The sequence below is a fragment of the Gracilinanus agilis genome, chromosome 2, assembly GCF_016433145.1.
Source record: "Gracilinanus agilis isolate LMUSP501 chromosome 2, AgileGrace, whole genome shotgun sequence".
Classification (NCBI taxonomy): Eukaryota; Metazoa; Chordata; class Mammalia; order Didelphimorphia; family Didelphidae; genus Gracilinanus; species Gracilinanus agilis.
In genome coordinates, this window is record NC_058131.1 from 281,719,725 (window position 1) to 281,743,320 (window position 23,596).

General features: G+C 42.0%; 2 protein-coding genes and 1 long non-coding RNA gene across 3 annotated transcripts in view; all 3 read right to left on the reverse strand.

Annotated features, from left to right (window-relative positions):
- LOC123233626 (hemicentin-2-like) overlaps positions 1-2,992 on the reverse strand; it is an 11,067-nt gene extending 8,075 nt beyond the window's left edge. The window contains exons 1-2 of the mRNA XM_044659690.1: positions 2,879-2,992; positions 677-1,073 (exon numbers count right to left, since the gene is read on the reverse strand). Coding sequence (XP_044515625.1) covers positions 677-1,073; positions 2,879-2,992 — 511 coding nt within the window. The remainder of the gene's footprint in view (positions 1-676; positions 1,074-2,878) is intronic.
- A 3,870-nt stretch (positions 2,993-6,862) lies between these two features.
- Positions 6,863-9,133, reverse strand: LOC123237227. Its single transcript, XR_006505461.1, has 3 exons — positions 8,900-9,133; positions 7,772-7,834; positions 6,863-6,936 (listed from the first exon to the last, which is right to left on the reverse strand). It is a non-coding gene; the product is annotated as an uncharacterized LOC123237227 (long non-coding RNA).
- A 1,025-nt stretch (positions 9,134-10,158) lies between these two features.
- Positions 10,159-23,459, reverse strand: LOC123233627 (hemicentin-2-like). Its single transcript, XM_044659692.1, has 5 exons — positions 22,574-23,459; positions 20,158-20,307; positions 10,573-10,710; positions 10,294-10,415; positions 10,159-10,170 (listed from the first exon to the last, which is right to left on the reverse strand). Exons 1-5 carry the CDS (start codon positions 22,653-22,655, stop codon positions 10,159-10,161), a joined length of 504 nt encoding a protein of 167 aa, XP_044515627.1. The 5' UTR covers positions 22,656-23,459.
- Positions 23,460-23,596: the final 137 nt, after the last annotated feature.

Consider the following 23,596-nt stretch of genomic DNA (forward strand, 5'->3'; position numbering starts at 1 on the left):
ATATATATATATATATATATATATATCAGAAAAGAGCTCTTTTCAAACCTTATATGAGAATGATCCAGAAGTAACTCAAGCATAACATTATGGAATTTAATCCACATTGTATTTGAACATATTATTGCCCTTTTCTTATTCAAGATTTCTATTAAGGTTACCAGGATAGCTATGTGGTACAGTGAATAGAGCACTGGACCTGGAGTCAGGAAGGTCCAAGTTCAAATTTGACCTCAGACACTTATTAGATGTGTATGGCTCTGGGCAAATTACTTAACCATATTTACCACAGTTCCTCTTCTGTAAAATGAGTTGGAAAAGGAAATGGCAAACCACTCTAGGATCTTTGCCAAGAAAACACTAACTGGGGTCATGAAGAGGAGGATACAATGGAAAAAATGACTGGATGACAACAATAAATGTTACCTCCAATTGACTTGGAATAGAGTCATTTTGTAGGGCCTAAAGGACTGAGGCAATTTAGACATCTCTGCAAATTAAAAGTGGCTTGGATATATATTAATGTTAAATTCAATAAAACTGTTTTGGGGAGATTTGAGATTAAATCAAATCAAATTAAATTAAATCTAATTGCTAAACTACCAAGTTGGTCCTAAGTTTTCCTGCTCAGCAGGGACCCATGGGAGTGCCAGGGCAGTTCCAAGCTCTGCCTTACCAGTGCAGGCTCCATTCCTCCTGGTGAAGCCTGTTGGACACCAGGTCCTACCAGTTGAGCTCAGGGGACTTCCAATGGGCCGGAATGAGATCCAGGCATGGTAGGAGCCCCCATGAGCTCGGGCTCGGGGTCGAAGCCAAGGTAGGAAGGATCCCTGGTGACTGATGGTGGTAACATTGCCTTCTATCTTTTCCAGTCTACCACAGGCCTTGCCATCTTGGAGTAATGCCTGACCTGGTGGGCACAGGCATCGATAGCTGCCCTGTAGGTTATGGCACTGGTAAGCACAGACCCTAGGCAGTTGCAAGCATTCATTAATATCTGAAAAAAAAAAGAAAAAGAAAGATTTGAGAGCCCTTGAGCATTTTGAGACTTCAGTGGAAACATCTCTTTTATTCTAACATTAAAAGCCCTCCACTATCTGGCCTTATAGGCATGTAGGATTCTCAGCTCCGAAAGGAACATAGAGATTCCTCTAGTTCAGGCTTCTCATTTTGCAGATGAGAAAACTGAGACTCAAGAAGTTTGTTTGAGGGTACAGAGATAGGAAGTAAAGGAGCTGAGAATCAAGCGCAAGTCTTTTGACTTGAAGCCAAGCAAGTATTCCAACTGTATCTCATGGTTTCTCTACTAAACCGCTTTGTTCTAGCCATGATGGATTACTTTGATACTTCATCAACCCATACCTTATAATTTTCCTTCTCCGCATCTTTTCACATGCCATTTCCCCCTCCCTAGAATGCCTGCTTTCACTTCTAAGTTGCACCCATTGACAAGTCACAACTCCAACTCCAGCCCCAAGTCCTCAAAGCCTTTCCTAGTTGTTCCAAATCACAGCGATCTCTTCCTCTTCAGGTTCCTGCAACTCTGACAAATCTGCACTATTCATAGCATCCCTTGGCTTGCATGGTTCATAGGCTCATAGATTTAGATCTGAAAGGCACCTTAGAGGCCAATGAACCCAACCCCTTCATTTTAGTGATGAGGAAACTGAACCTGAGATAGGATAATTGACTTGTCCAGGGTCTCACAGCTAGGAAGTATATGGGGGAGAACTTGAATCCAGGTCTTCCTCATTCATTCCAAGTCTAGTGTTGTGTCTACTCCTCTTCTATAAATTGTACCTAATATAGGGCTTTGGAGATTACAGGCACTTGATTTGTTTATTGGATGTGGGGGCTAAAAGGAACTTTACAGATCTACTAGGATCCCTTCATTGGAACAACAAGAAAATAAAGACCACAAAGCAAATTGGTGACTGGGGGGAGAGGACAATACAAAAAACATCTGATGGATAAGTACAGAGCATGATGCCAGGCACAGGGCCCAGGACTCCTGACTCTTGGGCTAGCCCCCTTTATGCCACCCCACAAATGTGCCTTGGGTTGGGTGACAAATTCATTTGAAAGTATTTTTATTTTTATTTTTTAAAACATTAATTAATATTCATTTTTAACATGGTTACATGCTTCATGCCCCTACTTTCCCCTTCACACCCCGCTCTCCCCCCACCCATGGCCGACACACATTTCCACTGGTTGTAACATGTGTCCTTGTTCAGGGCCCATTTCCAAATTGTTGTTAGTTGCACTGGTGTGGTAGCTTCGAGTCTACATCCCCAATCATGTCCGCCTCAACCCATGCGTTCAATGAAAGTATTTTTAGATGTATAGAGGAATCAAATAACTTTCCTAAAATTTCTCAGTGAGTTGGTGATAGGACTAGGACTTTTAACCCAACTTTCCAACCAGATGCTCTATGTGACCAGTTCCTCAGCTTAGCCATGAGGAGAGAGGATCTCATAGCACCAAATCCATGGCAGATATGGCCTTGAATCTAAACTGCCTAGGAGCAGTCAGAAGAAGAGCTGTCTGTATTAGCTGGTTTGAATTTGCCTGAACTCGTACTATCTCCCCTTTAACCTCCCCTCTCTTTTATACATATATATGTGGGGAGGATGTCAGTCAAGCTGACCTCTCAGGCCCAGGACTGACACTAACATGTCGCTAAACTGTCTGACTTTAGTTCATAGGGCAGCTCTAGCAATGGCCCAGTCAGAGCAAGGCACAGGGATCTAGAAGCTCCATCCTGGACTGAATACAAATATTACGAAACAAGGAAGTCCAAAGAGAAGCAGCTTAAATGCTTGGCAGGATCACAAAGGAGGCCAGGTGAGAACAGGTGCAAAATGTTGGGCCTCACCAGCCTGGAAAGATGATGGATTAGCAAGAACATGATGATCAGGAAGAGTATGGATGGAGTCAACATGGCCTTGGCCCCCAAATTCTGAAATACCAAGATGTGTGGTGTGGCCATTGATGCTTGGGTAAGTCAAGTTTGGAGAGACAAAGGGAAGTTCAACTTGCCACTGTTAACAATGGCCTATGGAACTTGTTACCCCAAGAGATGACACAGGTAGGAAATAGAAACAGATGTCCAAAGGATTTTAATTTTCAAATGGCACATCTATGAACAGGCCCTCCAAGAAACCTGGGACCCAACTTTTGAGGCTGACATCAGGAAGGACAACCTTGCCTTCCCAGGATTCATCTCTGGGAGTCACTGTTGTCAGCAAAAAACTGGGGCAGATTTGACTCTGTGGAGCAATTTCTGAGCTCCTCTTATGAATGGTTCCCACCTCAGAGGGATGAATTGATGAAAGAAAGTTTAGAACTATATTTTATTAGAGTCAGCTCTACTTAGGAAGTGCCAAGGACAATAGAAAGCAGTTAAGAATAAAAAGCCTTGGAGGCAACCCTTGTTAGCTTCCTCCTTTCTCTTTCTATGGGAGCAAATACTTCCCAAAAATAAATACCCCATGTCTTACTGGGAATCTTCTTTTTTTGCAATGGCTCATTTGCAGTTTCCAACATTTTCATTGGAGTGATGATGGACAATGATTGGAGGTAATACCTCTGCCTCAGTTTCTGTCTCAGTGCCATGTGAGAGTACATTACTATGGATGGCATAAAGAAACATTCCCTGAGCACCAACTGATGCACTATGCTAGGCACTGAGGACACAAGAATATAGAAGACTCAGTCATAAGGCTCTCCATTACCCAAGCAGGGATGACCATGACCCTGGCTTCTGTATCCTGGAGGACAGGTACAGCGATGCCCCCCTAGAGTGTTCTCACAGATCTGGTTGTAGCGACATTCATCCATGTGCTCTAGACATTCATTAACATCTGGGGGAAGGAAGGGATGGGTGTCAGAGATCAGGTCCCTTACCCTCTCCTCCCTTCCCTCAACCCATTGACAGTCTTTCCCTCCCTTCATCAGTCCATTCTTTATTCAATTCCAGGATCCTATTTCTTTGCTTTGACATCAGATGGCTGCCATGTTCAAAAGTCTAGAACTCTGGGCAGAGAATCACAAAACCACAGAATGTCAGAGCTGGAGGGGATCTTAAGACATAAAGTGTCAGATCTGGAAGAGGATCCTAGAATATAGAATATTTGAACATGAGGAGGCCTTAGAACTCATTTAACTCAATTTTCTCATTTTAAAAACAGGGAAAATGAGACCTAGAAATGAGAAATTATTTGCTGAAGGTTATAAAGCAAGTGAGTTGTGAATCTGGGACTAGAATTCAGGTCTCTTAATTAGTTCTAGTGCTCTTTCCATTGGACATCCCTGGAAGACTGTCAAAAATGCAGTTCTGTGGATCCCCAGGGTAAAAATTCTGTCTCAAGAAACCCTAAAAAAATGGTCTTGGTTTGAAATCACTGGATTATAAGAGGGGAGTGGAGACCATTTTATCCCAATTTCCCATCAGGAGGCCATCACCTTCACAGCCTGTTCCATCAGCTGTTGCCTGGAAACCAGTCCTGCAATGGGGGAGGCACTGGTAGGAACCAAGGAGGTTCACACAGCGCTGCCCATCATGGCAGACAGAAGTATCCCATGCACATTCATCTACATCTGTAGGTTTGCACAAGATGGAGGTAGAGGGAGGAAAAGAGGTTAGAAGTGAGAGTGAAATCAATCTGTTATATCAATCCCTCCCTTTCCTGTCCAAATGGTCTTTCCTGATGGTGGTCTGTCAATACTGATGCCTCCCACACTATACTCACTTAATGTTCTCACCCATTCAGCTCTCCCCTGCAGTTTCAGAGAGCAGGGATCCCAAGAATTCCCCTCACTCAACACCCTCTTAACCCAAACACTTCAGAAATGCTACCTATGTCAGGTCCTTCCAGCCTAGGATTCTAGAGGCCATAATCAGTCCTTCCTTATGTCAGCCCACAGGTTAGGGATAGTTTCCTCACATATCTCCCTTTCCTTAGTGATCCATTATGGATTTATCATCTAGATTTAAACCCTTCTTAAACCTATTTCTATCTTCTGTTGGTGCTCCCTCTTGAGGTAGTAAGCTCCTCAAGTTTATTCTCCATTATGCTAAGGTATCCTTTTATTTATGGTAAAACTTCCTTCTCCAAGCTTCAAGGAGAACTTCCTAAAACCTACTCTCTGGGTTCAAGTGAACAACTCCATTTCCATTCCACCCTGGATCTGTCTGGGGAGTTAAGAACTCTATTGCAGCCTGGATGAGTGCAAGGCTCGTGACAATAGATGGGGAACAGGGAACAAAGACAATGAGGTCAAGTCACCAAAGTTCAAGATAGGAAGTGGGAAACAGAAGCAGAGAGAGGTTTTTCTTGATCCCTCAACCACTAGTATCTTCTCTCTCAAATGCATTCAGTCATTCAGTTGTACCCAGCTCTTCATGATTCTGTGGACCATAGCATGCCAATGTTGTCCATGAGATTTTCTTGGCAGAGATGCTAGAGTGGCTTAACATTTCCTCCTCCAGTTGATTAAGGCAAATACAGGTTAAGTAATTTGCCCAAGGTCATACAGCTAGTTTCTAAGTCTGGATTTGAACTCAAGTCTTCCTGACTCCAGGGCTTGTATTCTATCCACTAAGCTAGTGTAGCTGTTTCCACCCTACCAAATTACCTTGTATTAACTAACTTTGTATTTATTTTCTTATTTATGTTTATTCTCTCTCTCTCTTTCTCTTTCTCTCTCTCTCTCTACACACACACACACACACACACACACACACACTTATTGTCTTCTCCATTGGGGGGGGGGGGATAAGCTTCTTTCTAATTAGGATTGTTTCATTCATGTTTTTGTATCCCTAACACCTAGCAGAGGAGTAGGTGCTTAATAAATGCTTCTTAATTGATCAATTGTAGATCAACTGACAGGTAAAAGAAAGAATTTGAATTGGCCATGTCAGGACCATGGAGAGTGGCACAGGCCCCTTCTCAGGGCTTCTATCCCCTACCAGCCAATGCTGCTGTGGCTGGCACATCCCTTACTTCATAAGAAATCTCTGGATATTGAGAAGACATCTCAGTCACTGTAAGCTCTGGTCCCCTTGAGCTTAGTTCATTGTCCTTGTTCATCCAGAAACTCTTGGTATCATTGTCTAAAGGTATAGATGAGTCCTCTGGTATGATTTGGGACTCAAAGGATCCTATAAATCTAGAGATGGCTGTGTGTTAAATGCCAGAGAAACATTTTGTATTCTTTGGAGTTGTATTACTCAAGGGACAGAGTACCCAAAGAAGGGATTGAAGCCATGATATACCCCCTTTATTAGGTTTCATGATTTTATAGATTTTAATCATAATCTTTTTCAGTCTTAGCAGAATGATGAAGCCCAATTCTTTACTGCCACACCTGTCACTCTCGGTCCTCTAATTAGTGCATTGCTCTGGCTCTTATGTCCCAGATCCTTTCATGTCACTCTTGTCACAAATGGTCCTCTTTAACTATTATTTCCTGTGTTCCTTTGGAACCTCCCTTCACTCCCAAAGGTAATGGGAAGTGTCAGAGTCTTCCATTAGGAAAGACAATAATGATGTAAGACTTATCTGGACAATAAAAGACACCAAAAGGAACAAAGTGATAGGTAGAGAGAATAGTAAAGGCCTAAAGGTAAGAGCAACGGACCCAAAGCAATTCTATCTGATAACCCAAGTTCTAGCATCAGAGATCCTATTCCTGGGCATCTTCCCCATGCACAAATCCTCAAGCCAGATAGCTATAGTAATGTTGGGGCAGTAACCTAGACCACCTGGGATATGAACCACACAAGCTCCCAGTAAAGCTCCTTACCTCTGCAGTTCCTGTTGTCCCAGGCCAAGGCATACCCATTGGGACAGGAGCAAGAAAAACGGCCCAAGGAGTTGTGGCAGGTGTGGGAACAGGGGCTCTTGCTGCTGGAACATTCATCCTTATCTGGGGAGGAAGAATGTCAATACTGAGATGAGGTCACCCCACTGCTTGGAGGTCCCAGGATACTGAAGAGGCATCATAGGATCACAAAATTTGAGAGTTGGAAGAGTCCTTAGAGATGACCTAGATCAACAATGTTTTCAATGTACATATGGAAAACTGAGAGCTAAGGAGGGAAGCATTATCCTAAGGTCATAGATCAAGCTAGAAAATACCTCAGAGTTCATCTAGTTCAGGAGCCTCTCTCATTTTTACAGATGAGGAAACTGAGGCCTGGAGTAGTAAAAGGACTTGTTCCAAGTCACAAAGGTAGTAAATAGGAAATTTATTTATAAAATTTTTTATTTTTAAATTATATATTTAATATATCAATTATATATTATATACATTCAGTATATATATATATATATATATAATATAAATTATATTTTTTAAAAATATCAAAGGTAGTATTTGAACCCAGGGCATCTGACTGCAGAGTCAGCTTTTTTTCACTGTACCATTCCAAGAACATATAGATAATAAAGCAGCAAGGCTACAGATCATACTCCAAACCCAGGCTCTTTCCATCGGACTATGAAGGATTGGGACATGAGACAGTCAGGCATCCTAAAGTCCAGGCCCCCCTCCCCCCATCAGACACGTTTCTCCTTCTTTGGGTTCAGACTTCATCTTATCTGTCCACCTGGACACATGTGGTTCAAGTATAGCTGCATAGGAATATCCCAGCCACAACCTCCAAACACCTGGAGAACTGAGGGACCCTGCCCAGCTGTACTCAGGGAGAAGTCCCTGCTAATGGAAAAGGGTGAATGGAGAGAAAGAAAATGGTACTTACCAGTACAAAAGGTCTGTAGTGAATCCAGCACAAAGCCCTCAGGGCAATCAGCTTCATTCTCATCTGCAAAACAAATGGAGAGATCCTTCCCTTACTAGGTCTTCAGCATCCAAACTCTCCTTCACAGCCCCAGTCCAAGGCCTCCTCACCCAAGTCTAGAGTCTTGGAATGGCCTTTCTTTACTGGATCCAGGCTCCTCTTCCTCCTCTAATTCACACCCTCCACATTGCCGGTTATTTTTTTTCTCACTACTTTCTTGCTCAAAAAAGCAACTAGAACAGAGACCATATTCCTCAGCTGGCATCACAGCCTGGGCCCACCCTAAATCTCTGACCTTCTGAGCCACTGCTCCCCTGCTAATAACTTCTGGCTTTACCCAAACTGCCTTCCCCATGGTCACCTCAACATATCTTCATATGCCTTTCTCCCACTATACGCTGGGTGTGTGTATGTTACCCCCATGGAGTGCCTTACCTCAATTATTACTTTAAAACTTTACTTTTTGTGTTCTGAACTTAACAAACACCAAGTAAAATGTACATTTCCACATAAAAAATAGAATGGAAAAAGAGGATTTTACAAAAAACTGTAAATCTCTTTTATGTAGAGTTTGATTTTTCCTTAACAAATTCAACATGAAACTTTCAAAACTGTCTTGCTTATCTGTGCTTCTTTCTGACCTTCCTTCATGCTGCATAATTATTTCACAGGGTGAATTTCAATTTCCCAACTAGACTGTGAGTTCTTTGAGGTTAGGGACTGTGTTCCACATTCTAGTATGTCCTGGTACTTTCACTGGGGATTAAAAAAAAAACCAAAAAACTTTTACCTTCTGTCTTAGAATCAACACTAAGTATTGGTTTCAGGGCAGAAGAGCCATAAGAACTAGACAACAGGGATTAAATGACTTGCCTAGGGTCAAACAGATAGGAAGTGTCTGAGGCCACATTTGAACTCAGGATCTCCTTTCTAGTGAGAAGGTAAAGACAAAAATGAAATGGTTCTCAGGCTATTGAACCACCCAGCTGCCCCTATGGGTGATTTTGAAAGCATTTAGAAAACTAGACCAAGATAAGACAGTTGCATAGGAGAGGAGAGGGAAGGGGGGATGTTCCTGTACTTTCTCACCTGCTTGGAGAGCTGTGGTGAGCTGGAATCGGAGAGCCTCTGCCCCAGGGTCAAAGGCTGAACTGACCTCTGTGGCACGAAGGTGTTGCACCAGCTGGGGCTGGGGCCCCAGGGCAGAGTCATACTGGATTGTATGGTTGCAGTGGAAGTGAGTAGGAGCTCCGTCCTTCAAGAAGGTCTGTGTGGAGCCCACATATAGCTGGCCTGGTCCTATCTGCACATAGCGTTCATGAAAATCCTAGAGCAAGAAAGCAAGGTTTGGGGTTGAGGAAGTAAGGAGAAGGGAGATGAGTCAGGATTGGGCTCAGGCCTGCCATGACCTCAAATGGAATCATTGCCCTACTAGTTAGAACTGAGAGTCAGAAGCCCTGGGTTCTGGTTTCAGGTCTTCCACTAAATCTCTGGGACTGGGGGACTTTGGGCAAATCAATTAACCTCTCTGAGTGGCAGTTGCCCCATCTTTTCTTTTTTTAATCTCTTACCTTCTCTCTATTGCTAAGAAGTAGGTGAGGCTACATTTGAACCCAGGTTCTCACCACTCCTGCTGCTCTGTCCACCATATTATCTAGTTGTCCCCAGTTTCCCCATCTTTAAACTGAAAAAAAACTAAGTTAAATAATTCTGAGACCTTTTCTAACCAAAGTTATAGCTCACACTGATACTATACTTTTTGATTTAAATAATGCTTTCTTTAAAACAATATTCTATGGAATTTTTCTCTCTTTTAAAATAATTATTTTCAGTTCCAAATTTTTTCCTTCCCTCCATCCCCTCCTCTACCCATTGAGAAGGCAAGAAATATGATATTCATTATACATATGAAGTCATGCAAATCCTAGTTTCATATTAGCCATATTGCAAAAAACAAAACAAAACAAAAATCCCTCTAGGTTTTTTAAATCCTCCCCTTCCTTTATAGATATAGCAGGGGCTTCTAACAGCTCTTCTCCATCTTGGCAGGACTGATATGGCAGAGATGAGTGAGATGCCATGGAAAGAAGAGGATAATATATACAGGCTTAGAGACCCTTGGGGCTGAGACTAGAACTCAGATCTCTTGACTCTTAAGTCCAACTATCCCTCGGTTATCTTAAACAGCCTCTATGAGCCTATTGTTTATGAAAGATTGATAAGAAAAATCCACATTCTCAAGGTGGCACACTTAGTCACATGCCTTTAGCATGGTCACCTCCAGGAATTCAGGGAATATCACCTTCTGTCTCCTTCATGTGCCACAAATACCTGACGATGCTATTCATTTATAAGTATTTCTAAATTAGAATTAGAATTAGAAATATAAAGGGCTGTAGAGAATAATCCTTCTTTCCCACCAGTTCCATTCTTCCAGGGGTTTCTGGATCATGGGGGAGGGCACAAGGGTTGACATTCCTTACCTGCACTTGCAGTTGGGCTACAGCCAACACCTCAGGGATAAAACCATTGACAACCACATCAAGGAGGAGCAGGCCATCTCTGTCCAAACCCCGGGCCACCTGCGTCAGGTGGAGCAGTTCCCCTGCAATGTCCCACCATCCACAACATGAGTCATCAAGGGGAGACAGAGGTTGGACAAAGGGGAGCCCTGACCATACATCTGATGGCCCCCAAACCAACTCAGTTTTGAGTCCTGTCCTCCCTCTTTTCCACCATCAAATCAGGCAATGTCTGCTTACCTGTAGCAAACTCCACCTGGGACTCCTGCCTGAAATTGCCCCTGGTCAGAGAATAGCCATTTAGGACCTCCCCACTCTGTCCTGCCAAGACCCAATAAATGGGTGCAATGGCAACCACAAGAATTCTCATCAGTGGTCCTGAAGAGAGAAAGGAAAAGATAAACTGGCTTAGAGGACAACGTCCACTCTAACATTACCATATAGTATTATCTTCTTTTGAGGATTTATCTTATTTCCCAATTTCTCAAAACTCATCTTCCCGAGTTTAAATCCAGTCTCAGACCCTTGTGAGCTATATGACCCTGAGAACTCACGTAACCCTGTTGGCCTCAGTTTCCTCATCTGTCAAATGAGCCGCAGAAGGAAATGGCAAACCATTCTAGTATTTTTGCCAAGAAAACCCCAAATGGGGTCATGAAAAATCAGATACAACTAAACAACAGCAATGACGATGACTATATTGTATCTCAGGTACTGGGAAGAAGGCTAAAATGAACAATGCCTTCTTAAGGCAGCCCATCACATGTTAGTCTCATAAGGCAAAGGTTCTGAGTGTGTGCCCCAGAGACGGGCACAACTTTTTGGAAAGGCCATGTTGGAAAGTGGAAAGAGCACCAGATTTGGAGTCAGAATACTTGGGCTTCTTGCTTCTGCCACTTACTACCTGTGTGACCTTGACACACACACACACACACACACAAAAACATACTCCAATGATCCAAAGCAGAGTGTGATTAAAGAGAGAGAGAGAAGAAAAGAGAGAGAGAGAGAGAGAGAGAGAGAGAGAGAGAGAGAGAGAGAGATGCACACAAAGAAGTGCTTTTTTATAAAAGGAGATCATAGAGGGCAGCTGGGTAGCACAGTGGATAAAAAGCCAAGCCTGGAGTCAGAAGGACCTGGGTTCAAGTCTAGCCTTAGACATTCCCTAGTTTTATGACCCTTGGAAAGTCATTTAACCCCATTTGCTTCATCCTTATCACTCTTCAGCCTTGGAACCAATACTTAATATTTATTCTAAGACAGAAAGTAAGGATTTTTTGGTTTTTTTTAATCACCCAGTGAGTAAAGTACCAGGGCATACATAGAGTCTAGAATATGGTCCCTACCTTCAAGGAACTCACAATCTAGTTGGGTAAACAAAATTTTCCCTGTGAAATAATTACACAAAGTAATATGAGATTGCATGTCATTAGGGATTAGACTATGTGATATGGGCTATAAATGCTGTTGTAACCAAGACAGAAAGTAAAGATTTAATAAATGGGGTGGGGGGGGGGGGAAGGAGATCACATCCACCTTGTAGGATAGAAGTGAGAATCAGAGAAGGCTGTGTGAAAGAGATGACATCTAATCCAGTTAAAAGTGGGTAGAATTTCAACAGGTAATTGCTTCTTTCCCCTTCTCTCCACTCAGCCCACCATCATCCAAGTTCAAGTCCTCATTGACTCTCACTCAGACTATTGCAAAACCTTAATTGGTCAGCCTGACTCGTCTCCCCCTTTTCTAGTTCATTCTCTACACTGCTGCTAATGTGATTTGCCTAATCACAGGTCCAAGCATGTCTCCCTCCTATTTAATACATTCCAGTGGTTCCCTATTTCCCCTAAGATTAAATAAAAACTCCATTCAGATTTAAAGCCTTTCCCAACTTGGCCTCAACTTACCTTTTCAACCTTACTATTAACACTGCTGTTGCTGTTACTACTATTACTCCTCCTCCTACTAGCTAACATTTTTTTAAATCCTTATTTTCTGTCTTAGAATTGATATTAGGTACCAGTTACAAGGCAGAAGAGTGCTAAGGGCTAGGCAACTGAGGTTAATGACTTGCCCAGGGTCACATAGCTAGGAACTGTCTGAGACCAGACTTAAATCCAGGATGTCCTGTTTCCATGCCTGGTTCTTTATCCACTGAGCCATCTAGCTGCCCAATTACTAGCCAGCATTTATAAAGCACTTGAGATTTACCAGTGCTTTATATAGGCAACATATCTCTTTTCACAAACTCTCTACCATACAAATTGGCTTTATTATTATTTTTTAATGCATACATTCCATTTCCTATCTCTGAGTCTTTGTACTGACTGTCTTATTCTGTCTGGAGTGTAAGCCTTCCTCATCTCTACCACGTAGAATCCTTAATTTCCTTCAAAACTTTGCTCACTAGCCACTTTCTACCCAGAGCCTTCCTTGATTCCCCCAGCTGATAGAGCTGTCCCCCTCAAAATGGCTTTGTATTTATTTAACATATGCTTGCATGTATGTGCATTGTCTTGCCTGACAAGACACAAGCTCCCTGATAGCAGAAATCATTTCATTTTTGTCTTTACCTCACACTAGTGGTGAGCATATGGTGGTGTTCAGTTTATAACCCCATTTGGGATTTTCTTGGCAAATATATTGGAGTGGTTTGCCATTTCTTTCTCCAGGCCATTTTTACAGATGAGAAAACTAAGGCAAACAAGTTAAGTGATTTGCTCAGGGTCACACAGCCAGTTAATGTCTGAGGTCACATTCAAACTCAAGAAGATTCCTGACTCCAAGCCTGGCATTGTAGCCATTGTTCCATCTGATTGCCCCAATGGTATATATTTGGAGTTTTTTTGTTTTTTGTTTTGTTTTTTATTAATAGAACTTATTTCCAAAAATCTCATCCCTTCCTTCCCCTCCCCACATCATAGATAGCATCATCCAGCAAACACACACACACACACACACACACACACATATTCCTTCCTGTTTCCATTTTTCAGTTCATCCACTGGAGATAAACATTCACAAGTTATTCTTCAAGGAGTAATTCTGTAGCTACATATAATGTTCTCTTGGTTCTACTCATTTCACTATTCATCAGTCTCATGTAGTTCTTTCCCAAAATTTTAAAAAAATTAGCCTACTCATCATTTCTAATGGCTCAAAAGTATTCCAACACAATCACATACTACAACTTGTTCAATTATTCCCAATTGATGGACATCCCCTTGATCTCCAGTTCTTTGCCACCACAAAGAGAGCTGCTAGAAATATTTTGGAACGTATGGGTTCTTTTCCTTTTTATAGCTCTCTGGGCATAATTCTAATTTGCTCTCCAAAATGGTTGGATCAATTCACAGTTCCACCAACAGCGGGTTAGTGGCCCCACTTTTCCATATTCCTTCCAACATTCGTCATTTTGCCCTTTTGCCATTTTAGCTAATCTGATGGGTGTGAGATAATATCTCAGAATTGTTTGGGTCTATATTTCTCTCATCAGTAGTGTTTTAGAACAGTTTTCCTTTCATTTCTTCATCTGAAAATTATTCATATCTTTTGCACACTTATCAGTTGAGGAATGCACTTGAAGTTTAATAATTGTTAATTGATTGATTGATAAATAGATAAAGGAATGGAGAAAGATTTCCATTTCTAGAAAACAAAATAGCTCCAATGAAGACACAGGGGCTGGAAATCAGAGGCATTGTCCAGGGGATAACAAGTACATAGTCCAGTCTGATATAGGGTGCATTAAGCAAACTATTGTGAGATGGAATCAGAGAGGTAGATTAGGGCCAGTTCTGAAGGCCAGGCTAAAGATTAATGGACTTTATTCTGCAGGCAGGAGCTTTTTGAAAAGGGGAATCACATGACCAGAGCTGTGCTTCAGGAAGATTAAATCTGACAAAGTGTGAATATGGATTAAATGAGGAGAGACTGCATGTAGGGAAATCAGTAAGGAGGCTGTTAAAATTGTCCAGTCAAGAAATAACCATTGTGGAGAACAATCTGGAATTACGCCCAGAGAGTTGTAAAACTGAGCATACCCTCTGACCCAGAAATACACCGTTAGGGCTGTTTCCTAAGGTGATCAAGGAAAAAGGAAAAGAACCTAAAGGTTCTAAAATACTTCTAGTAGCTCTCTTTGTGATGGCAAAGAACTGGAAATTGAGGGGATGCCCATCAATTGGCTGAACAAGTTGTGGCACATGATTGTGATGGAATACTACTACGCAATAAGAAATGATGAGCGGGCTTATTAAAAAACAACAACAACACGGAAAGACCTACATGAAATCACAAAGAACAAAACTAAGAGGTCCAAGAGAACATTATATACAGGAACAGAAATATTGTTTGAAGAATAACTATGAATATCTGCCTCCAGAAAAAGAACTGATAAATAGAAACATGCAAGATACAGTTTTATCTATTTTTTTTTGTCAAATGATACCTTCTTGAGTGCATGGAGAGGAGAGAGAGAAGGAAATACCTGAAAACAAAAGATAATTTTAAAAAAGTAATGAGGGCCTGACTTAAGATGGTGGTGGCATCAGTGAAGAGGATATGGATATAATAAATATTGCAGAATCTTTTCATTTTTTTTCCAATAAAAAACCCTTACCTTCCATTTTAGAATCAATACTGTGTATTGGTTCCAAGGCAGAAGAGTAGTAAGGGGTGGGCCATGGGGGTCAAGTGACTTGCCCAGGGTCACACAACTAGGAAGTGTCTGAGGCCAGATTTGAACCTGGGACCTTCCATCTCTAGGCCTGGCTCTCAATCCACTGAACTACCCAGCTGCCCCAACCTTGCACAATCTTAAGGGAAGTGATATTACCTTACAGTCTTTGTGCCTATAATAACAACTCATATTTACATGGTGTTTTAAGTCAAAAGGCTTTGCCCATTTGAACAAAGGGCTTTACTCATAACAAATGGAGTGGATTAACATTCAGTTCACTTAAAAACACAGAAGGACACTGCCAATTCAATGACACTTTTTAAAAAACTTTACCCTCTCTTAGAATCAAGACTAAATATCAGTTCCAAGGCAGAACAGTAAAGGCTAGGCAGTTATGGTTACAAGTACTTTATTTCCATTTTATAGGAGGCTTAGAAAGGTTAAGTGACCTCTCCAACATCAAGAAGCTGGTAAAGGTCAGAGCTAAGACTTGAATCCAGATCCTCAGGCTTTAAATCCAAAGTTCATTCAACTATGCCACATTGTGAAACACATAGAATCTACTCAGTGAATACTGATTGGTTAAATAGGCTTATTCTGAGCTGAGCCTAGGAGATTTCTGCTTCCCTGTGCAGTCTAGGCTTTAAACCTCTTATTTCTCCAAAGCTCATCAGGCCTGGGGAATTAAATGCATTTACCTGATCCTAGAAGACTCAGAGTTATAAGCTAGAATCAGGCAGTTTATTGATTAGCATTATGAAATTCAATTTGACTCAGTAAGCTTTTCTTAGGCACCTACTTTGTGCCAGGCACTGTGTTGGAGACACAAAGACAAAAATAGAGCTGTCTGGGTGCCTAAAGACTCTGATCCTCCAAGTCCTGATATTTAGAGTATTTAAAGAATGTATTTAATTTTAATATATTTAAAGCAGTATTTCGAGAGTGGCTATTGGAACCAGTGGCCAATTCAATTCAATCCAAACTAGTGAACATTTATGAAGTTCCTATTATAAGCAAAGCACTATTCAAAGTACAAGGTATTAAAGACCAAATGAAAAATAGTTCCTGACCTCAAGAAACTTATAGTGTACTGGGTGGGAGGGGAGGGGAAGAATATGGAATTGTGATCATTCTCACACTTGACTTTCTCTATGTCTAGCTCTAGACCACCTCCCTAACCAGGAAAGAACGAGATCTCTAAGCTGGAGACCTCTATAAATTGGCTCCCTTACATTGATGAGCTTGCGAGCCAAATCGAAATTCAGGAGAGAGCAGTTGGATTGTGGGAATGGCTCATTGCCTCATTGTGACCCAATTTGTTCTCCAAAGAAACCCTTAAGGACTCTGCTGAGCCAGCAGCCAGAATTCCACAGCTGCCCCTCCTGATGGACCAACCAGCTGAGTGTGTGAAGTTTAGCAGGTCACCCCCAGGCAAAGTTGAGATCCAAATAACCTTTGGGTCAAAGTCTAATGATCCCCCAACCATTAAAGCAAGCCAACCCTGAATAGGCTGGCTTCAAAGAAGCTACCTTGGTAATAGTTGAGTCAGCTCCTACTAGGGGCTGTACGTCCCTCTTTAGTGCTGACCTAGCATCTGATCACCCCCAACCCAAGAAGCCACTTGGGAAGGCCAAACCACTGAGATACAATTAGAAAGGAATTTGTTAAGGTTTCTCTAGAATCAGCAAAATTCCTGGTATATAGGAAGCACTTAAGTGGGGTTTTTTATCAGCAACTCTCCCCTCAACTTCAAAGCAGGCTAAAACAATGGCACAAAAGTATCACTGAAGGGGCAGCTAGGTGGCTCAGTGGATGGAGAGCAAGGTTTAGAGACAAGGGTCCTGGGATAAATGTGGCCTCAGATACTTCCTATCTGTATGACCCTGGGCAAGTCACTTAATCCCAACCACCTAGCCTTTACTGCTCTTCTGCCTTGGAACTGATAGTTGGTATTGATTCTAAGACAAGGTAAGGTTTAAAAAAAAGTCAATTGTTGTTGAATTGGCAATGTCCTTCTGTGTTTTTAAGTGAACTGAATATTAATCCACTCCATTTGCTATAAATTGGTCTGGGCTCTTCTATAGAGCTAAGTTATCTTTAAAAGGTATCTTTCAAATAGTCCATATAACTTTATTTACCATTTCCCCCCTCCTCAGTCTCTACCCAGAAACACTGCCATCTCCCTGTCACTGTTCTTCTCTAAGTGCTTGGTATCCCACAGCAGGGATTTACAATAACTGGTACTTGTTTACACATTTCTACCTCAAATGGGAGGAACAAATTGTTTGTAAAGTAATGATTTGGAAGACAATTCCTCTATGATCCAGTGAAACTGTCTTCCTTGTTGTTCTTTGGCTCTGGGCATTTTCTCTGGCTGTCCCCTCTGCCTGGATAGACTCTCTCCATCTTCATCTCAGCCTCCTGGCTTCCTTCAAGTCCCAGCTAAAATCCCACCCTCTAGAGGAAGCCTTTCCAAACCCCTCTTGATTCTAGTGCCTTTCCTCTGAGATTATCTCCATTTGTTTATGCTGCACGAAGTTTGTTTGTACATAAGTGTTTGCCTGTTGACTCCCTGATTTAGACTGTGAGCTCCGTGAGAGCACGAACTGTTGGTTTTTTTAAAACCTTTGTATCCTCAGTGCTTACTGCTTGCTGTATTTTCTCTTTGGTCTGTGAGCTCTTGAACTTGGTTATACTATTCCTGGGGGTTGTCATTTGGGGATTTATTGAAAGAGGTGACCTGTGAATTCTTTTAATTTCTATTTTACCCTCTTGTTCAAGGATGTCAGGGCAGTTCTCTTTGATAATTTCTTATAATATGATATCTATGCTTTTTTTTTATGACTTTCAGGTAGTCCAATAATTCTTAGATTATCACTCCTGGATCTATTTTCAAAGTCAGTCATGTTTTCAATGAGATATTTCATATTTTCTTCTATTTGTTCTTTTAATTTTGTTTTATTATTTCTTGATGTCTTATGAAGTCATTAGCTTCTTATTTGTCAATTTTAATTTTTTTTAAATTATTTTCTTCTGCAAACTTTTGGTTAATTCTACTTTTCATGGAACTTTTTTCTTCATTAGATTTTTTTTACCTCTTTTCCAGTAGATCAATTCTGTTTTTTAGGAAACTCTTTATTGGATTTTTCTGCCTCTTTTCTTACTTTACCAATTTTACATTTTAAGCTGTTATTTTCTTTTTGCATCACTTTCATTTCTTTCTCCCATTTTTTCTTCCCATTTTTCTTCCACCTCTCTTTTTTAAATTTATTTTTATTTTATTTTTTAGAAAAAAAAATTTTTGCATGGTTACATGATTCATGTTCTTACTCTTTCTCCCCCAACACCCATCCTCACCCCCCATTAGCTAACACACTTTTTCACTGGTTTCTTCATGTGTCATTGATCAAGACCTATTTCCATATTATTGATAGTTGTACTAGGGTGGTCGTTTAGAGTTTACTTCCCAAATCATGTCCGCATCAACCCATGTGTTCAAGCAGTTGCTTTTCTTCTGTGTTTCCACTCCTGTAGTTCTTTCTCTGAATGTGGGTAGCATTCTTTTCCATAAATCCCTCAGAGTTGTCCTGGGTCATTGCATTGCTGCTAGTACAGACGTCCATTACATTTGATTTTACCACAGTGTATCAGTCTCTGTGTACAATGTTCTTCTGGTTCTGCTCCTTCACTCTGCATCAATTCCTGGAGGTCTTTCCAGTTCACATGGAATTCCTCCAGTTTATTATTCCTTTGAGCACAATAGTATTGCATCACAGATACCACAATTTGTTCAGCCATTCCCCAATTGACGTTTTCCAGTTTTTTGCCACCACAAAGAGCATGGCTATAAATATTTTTGTACATATCTTTTCCCCTATGATCTCTTTTCTTCCACCTCTCTTATTTGATTTTTAATTCCTTTTTGAGCCCTTCCACTGCCTGAGACCAATTTCCATTTTCCTTTGAAGTTTTGTATGTCTGCTTTGATCTCACTGTGGTTTCCTACTCAATCTTTTGCTATTTATTCATTTTCCCAGGGTTTTTCTTTTTTGCCTGTGGGCTGGGAATTCTGAAAACTGCTGATTCAGTTTCCTTTGCTGATGACTTGCAGGACTTAGAGCACTGTGAGCTATTTTGCTCTAGGTTTAGGGGCTTCACCTCAGTACATGCTTCTTTGGGGACCTCACTACAGGCTGGTACCAGGGCTTAGGACTACAGGCTGGTACCAGGGGTAAGTGTGAGCCAGCTATTGGCTTAGGCCCTGGAATCTCAAAGTTGTCATGTTGAGGTTTGGAACCTGGGTGGCCTGCACTCCTCTGTGAGTAGTTTTGCTTCTGGTTCCCCCTTATCCCTTGAAAACAATGCTTTCTCTGCCTATCTTTCAAGTTGTTTTCTGCAGCAAAGCCCCCTCACTCCATTCTCTTGTTGGTTCTATAACTTCTGTCATTTTGAGGCACTATTTTAAGGTTTGTTTGAGAGAATCCTCAAGTGGTTCCAGCTTTCACTGCTACTAAGCCACCATCTTGGCCTTGCCTTCTGTCATCAGTGCTTAGCACAGTGTCTGGCACACAGGAGGGACTTAAATCTTTATTTCTTTGACTGACTGACTAACCACTGGTAATTTGGCCTCAGGTTTCTCATCTGTAAAATGGAGATATTATTATCATCATTATCACCTACCTTAGAACCAAATCAATAAATAGATAGAGATATAAAAAGACATATATACATATATCACATATTCCCACCCATATTTATACTTTATATATACATATGTATAATAATATATATACACACATATATATACACACACACACACACATATCTCTATTATTATTGTCTCCATTTATAAAAGAGGAACCTGAGGCTCAGAATCAAGTGACTTGCCTGAGGTGACACAGCTAATGAACAGATGAATCAGGGATTTTCAAATTCAGGGCTTCTGATTCTAACTCCCATTTTTCCTTCTGCAATGTGTACTTGAAATTTGACTTTGATGGAATCAAAGGGGGTGTTTTATTTAGAGCAGGGGCTCAAATACCCTGCAGAACCCATTTCTTGGTGGACTGCCCTGGCTGTTGGGGGTGGGGTTGTGGGCAGTCCTGCATCAGGTTTGGGTTCCAATATAATGGAAGAACCCAACTTACCCACTTCTGGGGGGATGTTGTTGATGCTGCTCTGGATTGTGGTGGCCCCGTTATCATCTTCCTGTAGCACACTGGTGTTGAGATAGGCCACACCAAATTCCTGGCCATTGATTTCACCAACCATGCTGCCTCGGCTCCCTCTAGGGTCTCCTATGAACAAAGGAAAGATAGGGCATAGTGTGGTATCATAAAATGAGGCCTAGGTAAGGGAAGTTCTGAGTTCTTGCCCTGACTGCCACCAGTCAGCTGGTTGGTAACCTTGGGCAAGTGACTTCTTCTCCTGTGACTTGGTTTCTGTATCTGTAAGAAATGTTGATATTGTCAGTCATGTGCCAGTTATGAGGTTTTCTTGGCAAAGATACTGTAGTTGCCTGCCATTTCCTTCTCCAGGAGATTAGGCAAACAGAAGTTAAGTAACTTGCCCAGGATCACACAGCTAGTGAGTGGCTGAGGCAGGATTTGAACTCAGATCTTCTTGCCTCTAGACCCAGTGCTCTATCTACTGAACCACCCAGCTACCTCCAGATGATATAGCTCCTTCCAGTTCTAACACTCTGTGGAAATGATAATGCTTTGGAGGAATTGAATAAAATGCCACTGTTTTATAAACAAGGTAGATAGTTTTATAGGCCAAGAAGTCCAGTGTCCACATGGCAAAGCTTTCTCTATTCTCTATTCCTGTCACAAGCTCCAGCAACAGCCCAAGGACGTGCCTGTTGCTTGGGTCTGGTTGAATTGTCAGGCCACCTGCCAGACTGTCTGGAAGCACAGGCTTCATTCCTCAGGGTTAATCAAATGTACATCATGGGCATGGGGGAGTACTTCCTCAGGCAAGTGGGCCAGCTGTCTAAACTGGGCATATGGCATGCCAGGGGACAAGATGCAGACACTATCCTGCCTCTCCACTTAGGGGATCTCAGGGGAAATTAGCAACCAATTGCCTCTGATGCATAAAAACAAAACAAAACACAGAACATTAAACCACCCTCCTCCCCACAATGTCAAATCAAAGGGCTGGAGTCATTCTTCTAAGAAGTGATAGCAACTCACAGAGGCTCAAGTTGAACATCTAAGAAATTTATTCCCATCCTGAAAAGTCCCTTGAAAACATCCTCCACAAGGGAGGGAGAAGAAGGAGGTTAAGGGAAATGAGCCTGCAATGATCTTCATTAGAAGGAAACAGGAACTAAGAAATTAGGGCCTATCGGGGTGACCCTTCAGGAGGGTCGGGGAGCCAGACAATTTGAAGAGGCATCAAGTTTATGTCTACTCATTACTCTGATAGGCTAATGTATTAAGCAATTAAATAACTTGGTCTTCAGTACCAGCTGAGGTGACTGCTGAGCAAACATTTAGCCATTCCACAACCTGTTTCCCCAGTCAGAGGCCATGAGTAGACCACTCCCCGGAAGGGAAAAGGGCCACAGAAGAGGGTACAGACAAAGGGCAGTGCTCTGGCAAAGGAAAAGCTGGCAAAGAAAGGGGAATGTCACTCAAACAGCAGAACACCAGCCAGGATACCGGGCTCTAGAAAATGGAGGTAAATAGGGACAGTTGGGTAGCTCACTAGATTGAGAGTCAGGCCCAGAGACAGAAGGTTCTGGGTTTAAATCTGGCCTCAGATACTTCCTAGCTGTGTGACCCTGGGTGAGTCACTCAACCCCAATTGCCTATACCTTGCCACTCTTCTGTCTTAGAATGGATACTAAGACAGAAGGTAAGGTAAGGGTTTTAAAAAATTGAGGTAAAAGATTAGGAAAAAATAGACATGACTATGAGATTCAAATCTGAACTACTTGACTTTTAAGGTCCCTTCTAATTCTAAGAGAGGCAATGTGCTATGGTGGACGGAGAGTTGAGCTTGGAGGCAAATCCCAGCTTGAATCTTTTTTTTTTTTTTAAACCCTTATCTCCCATCTTGGAGTCAATACTGTGTATTGGCTCCAAGGCAGAAGAGCGGTAAGGGCTAGGCAATGGGGGTCAAGTGACTTGCCCAGGGTCACACAACTGAGAAGTGTTTGAGGCCAGATTTGAACCCAGGACCTCCTGTCTCTAGACCTGGCTCTCAATCCACTGAGCTACCCAGAAACCCTCCCTCCCACCCTACCCCCCCAGCTCTGAATCTTACCAGGTGAGTGAGCCTGAGCAAATCACTTAACATCTGAATCTCAGTTTGTTGATCTGTTCAGTGAAGGGGTTGCATACTCATCAATGTCTAATATCTAAACTGATGATCCTCTGAGCTCACATTATGAGTTCTAACTATTGAACTTGTTGTCTTGGCAGGACATTTATAAGAATTCTTGGCTAAAATTGGGAGAAGGAATATATCTGAGGAGAAAAAAGCTCCTCCAGTGAAGCAAGACATGTGAACATTGAGCTCCTGCCCCTGATGAGATCTCCGAGCGCCTTGTACCTTTCACAGCCACGAATGCATGGGCAGTGGCAGCGCCTAGGAGATTATGAGCAACGCATTCATATTCCCCCGTGTCGTCCATCTCCACACCCTTGAATTGCAGGCTGCCATTGGGGAGGGTCTGGAGCCGCTGGCTGACCGGGATGGGATGTCCGGCGTGGGTCCACTCCACCGTGGGTATTGGCTCTCCTGCTGCCTGGCACAGCAGAACCACAGTCCCACCAGCTCTCACTACCACATCCTGGGGCTCCACTACAAATACGGGGGCACCTGAGGATCAACCAATCAAAAAACACTCATTAAGCTCCCCAGGATTATGCCAGGAACTGGGGATGCAAAGACAAAAATGAAGCAGGCCTTGACCTCAAGGAGCTTAGATTCTATGTCGGGGATGTTAGCTCGTTCATACATAAATAGCAGGTATGTTGTTAGGGAGTCGGGCTGGGAGTCTTGAAACTATGACCCTTATTCTCTACCGTGACTTCAACTCTTGATTCCAATTAGGGGAAACAATCTAGTAGGTACTCTGCCTGGGACTTGGCATGAATCGGCTATGGAAGAAACATAAGTATGTCACCTCACTTCTGGGTTTCTTCATCTGTAAATTGGGGATAAACTGGAGCAAAGAATCTCTAAGAGTTCTTTTATTTCTAACATTCCATTGCCCCAGACCTGGATTGTCTCTTATTAGCTGTATGTCCTTGTGGAAGTCACTTACATGCTCTACTTCCCCATCTGTAAAATGATGGGGTTAGACTTGTTTCTCTCAGAGACCCCTCCTAGCTCTAAATCGATGATCCCATGAGTCTCCCATTCCCAGTCCTAGCTATTTCACTACTAAATGTTCCCCAAACATTTACTTCCACCTTCTCTGAGGCTCAAGGAAATCTTCAACAATCTCAACCAAGCAGGATCAATAAACCCTGACATACATGTTCAAGACCTCTCTCTAGCTTGGGTTCTCAGACTATCACTGGGGATGCCCCAACTTTTTTTTGGCCAACCTATTTCCCATAGACCCAG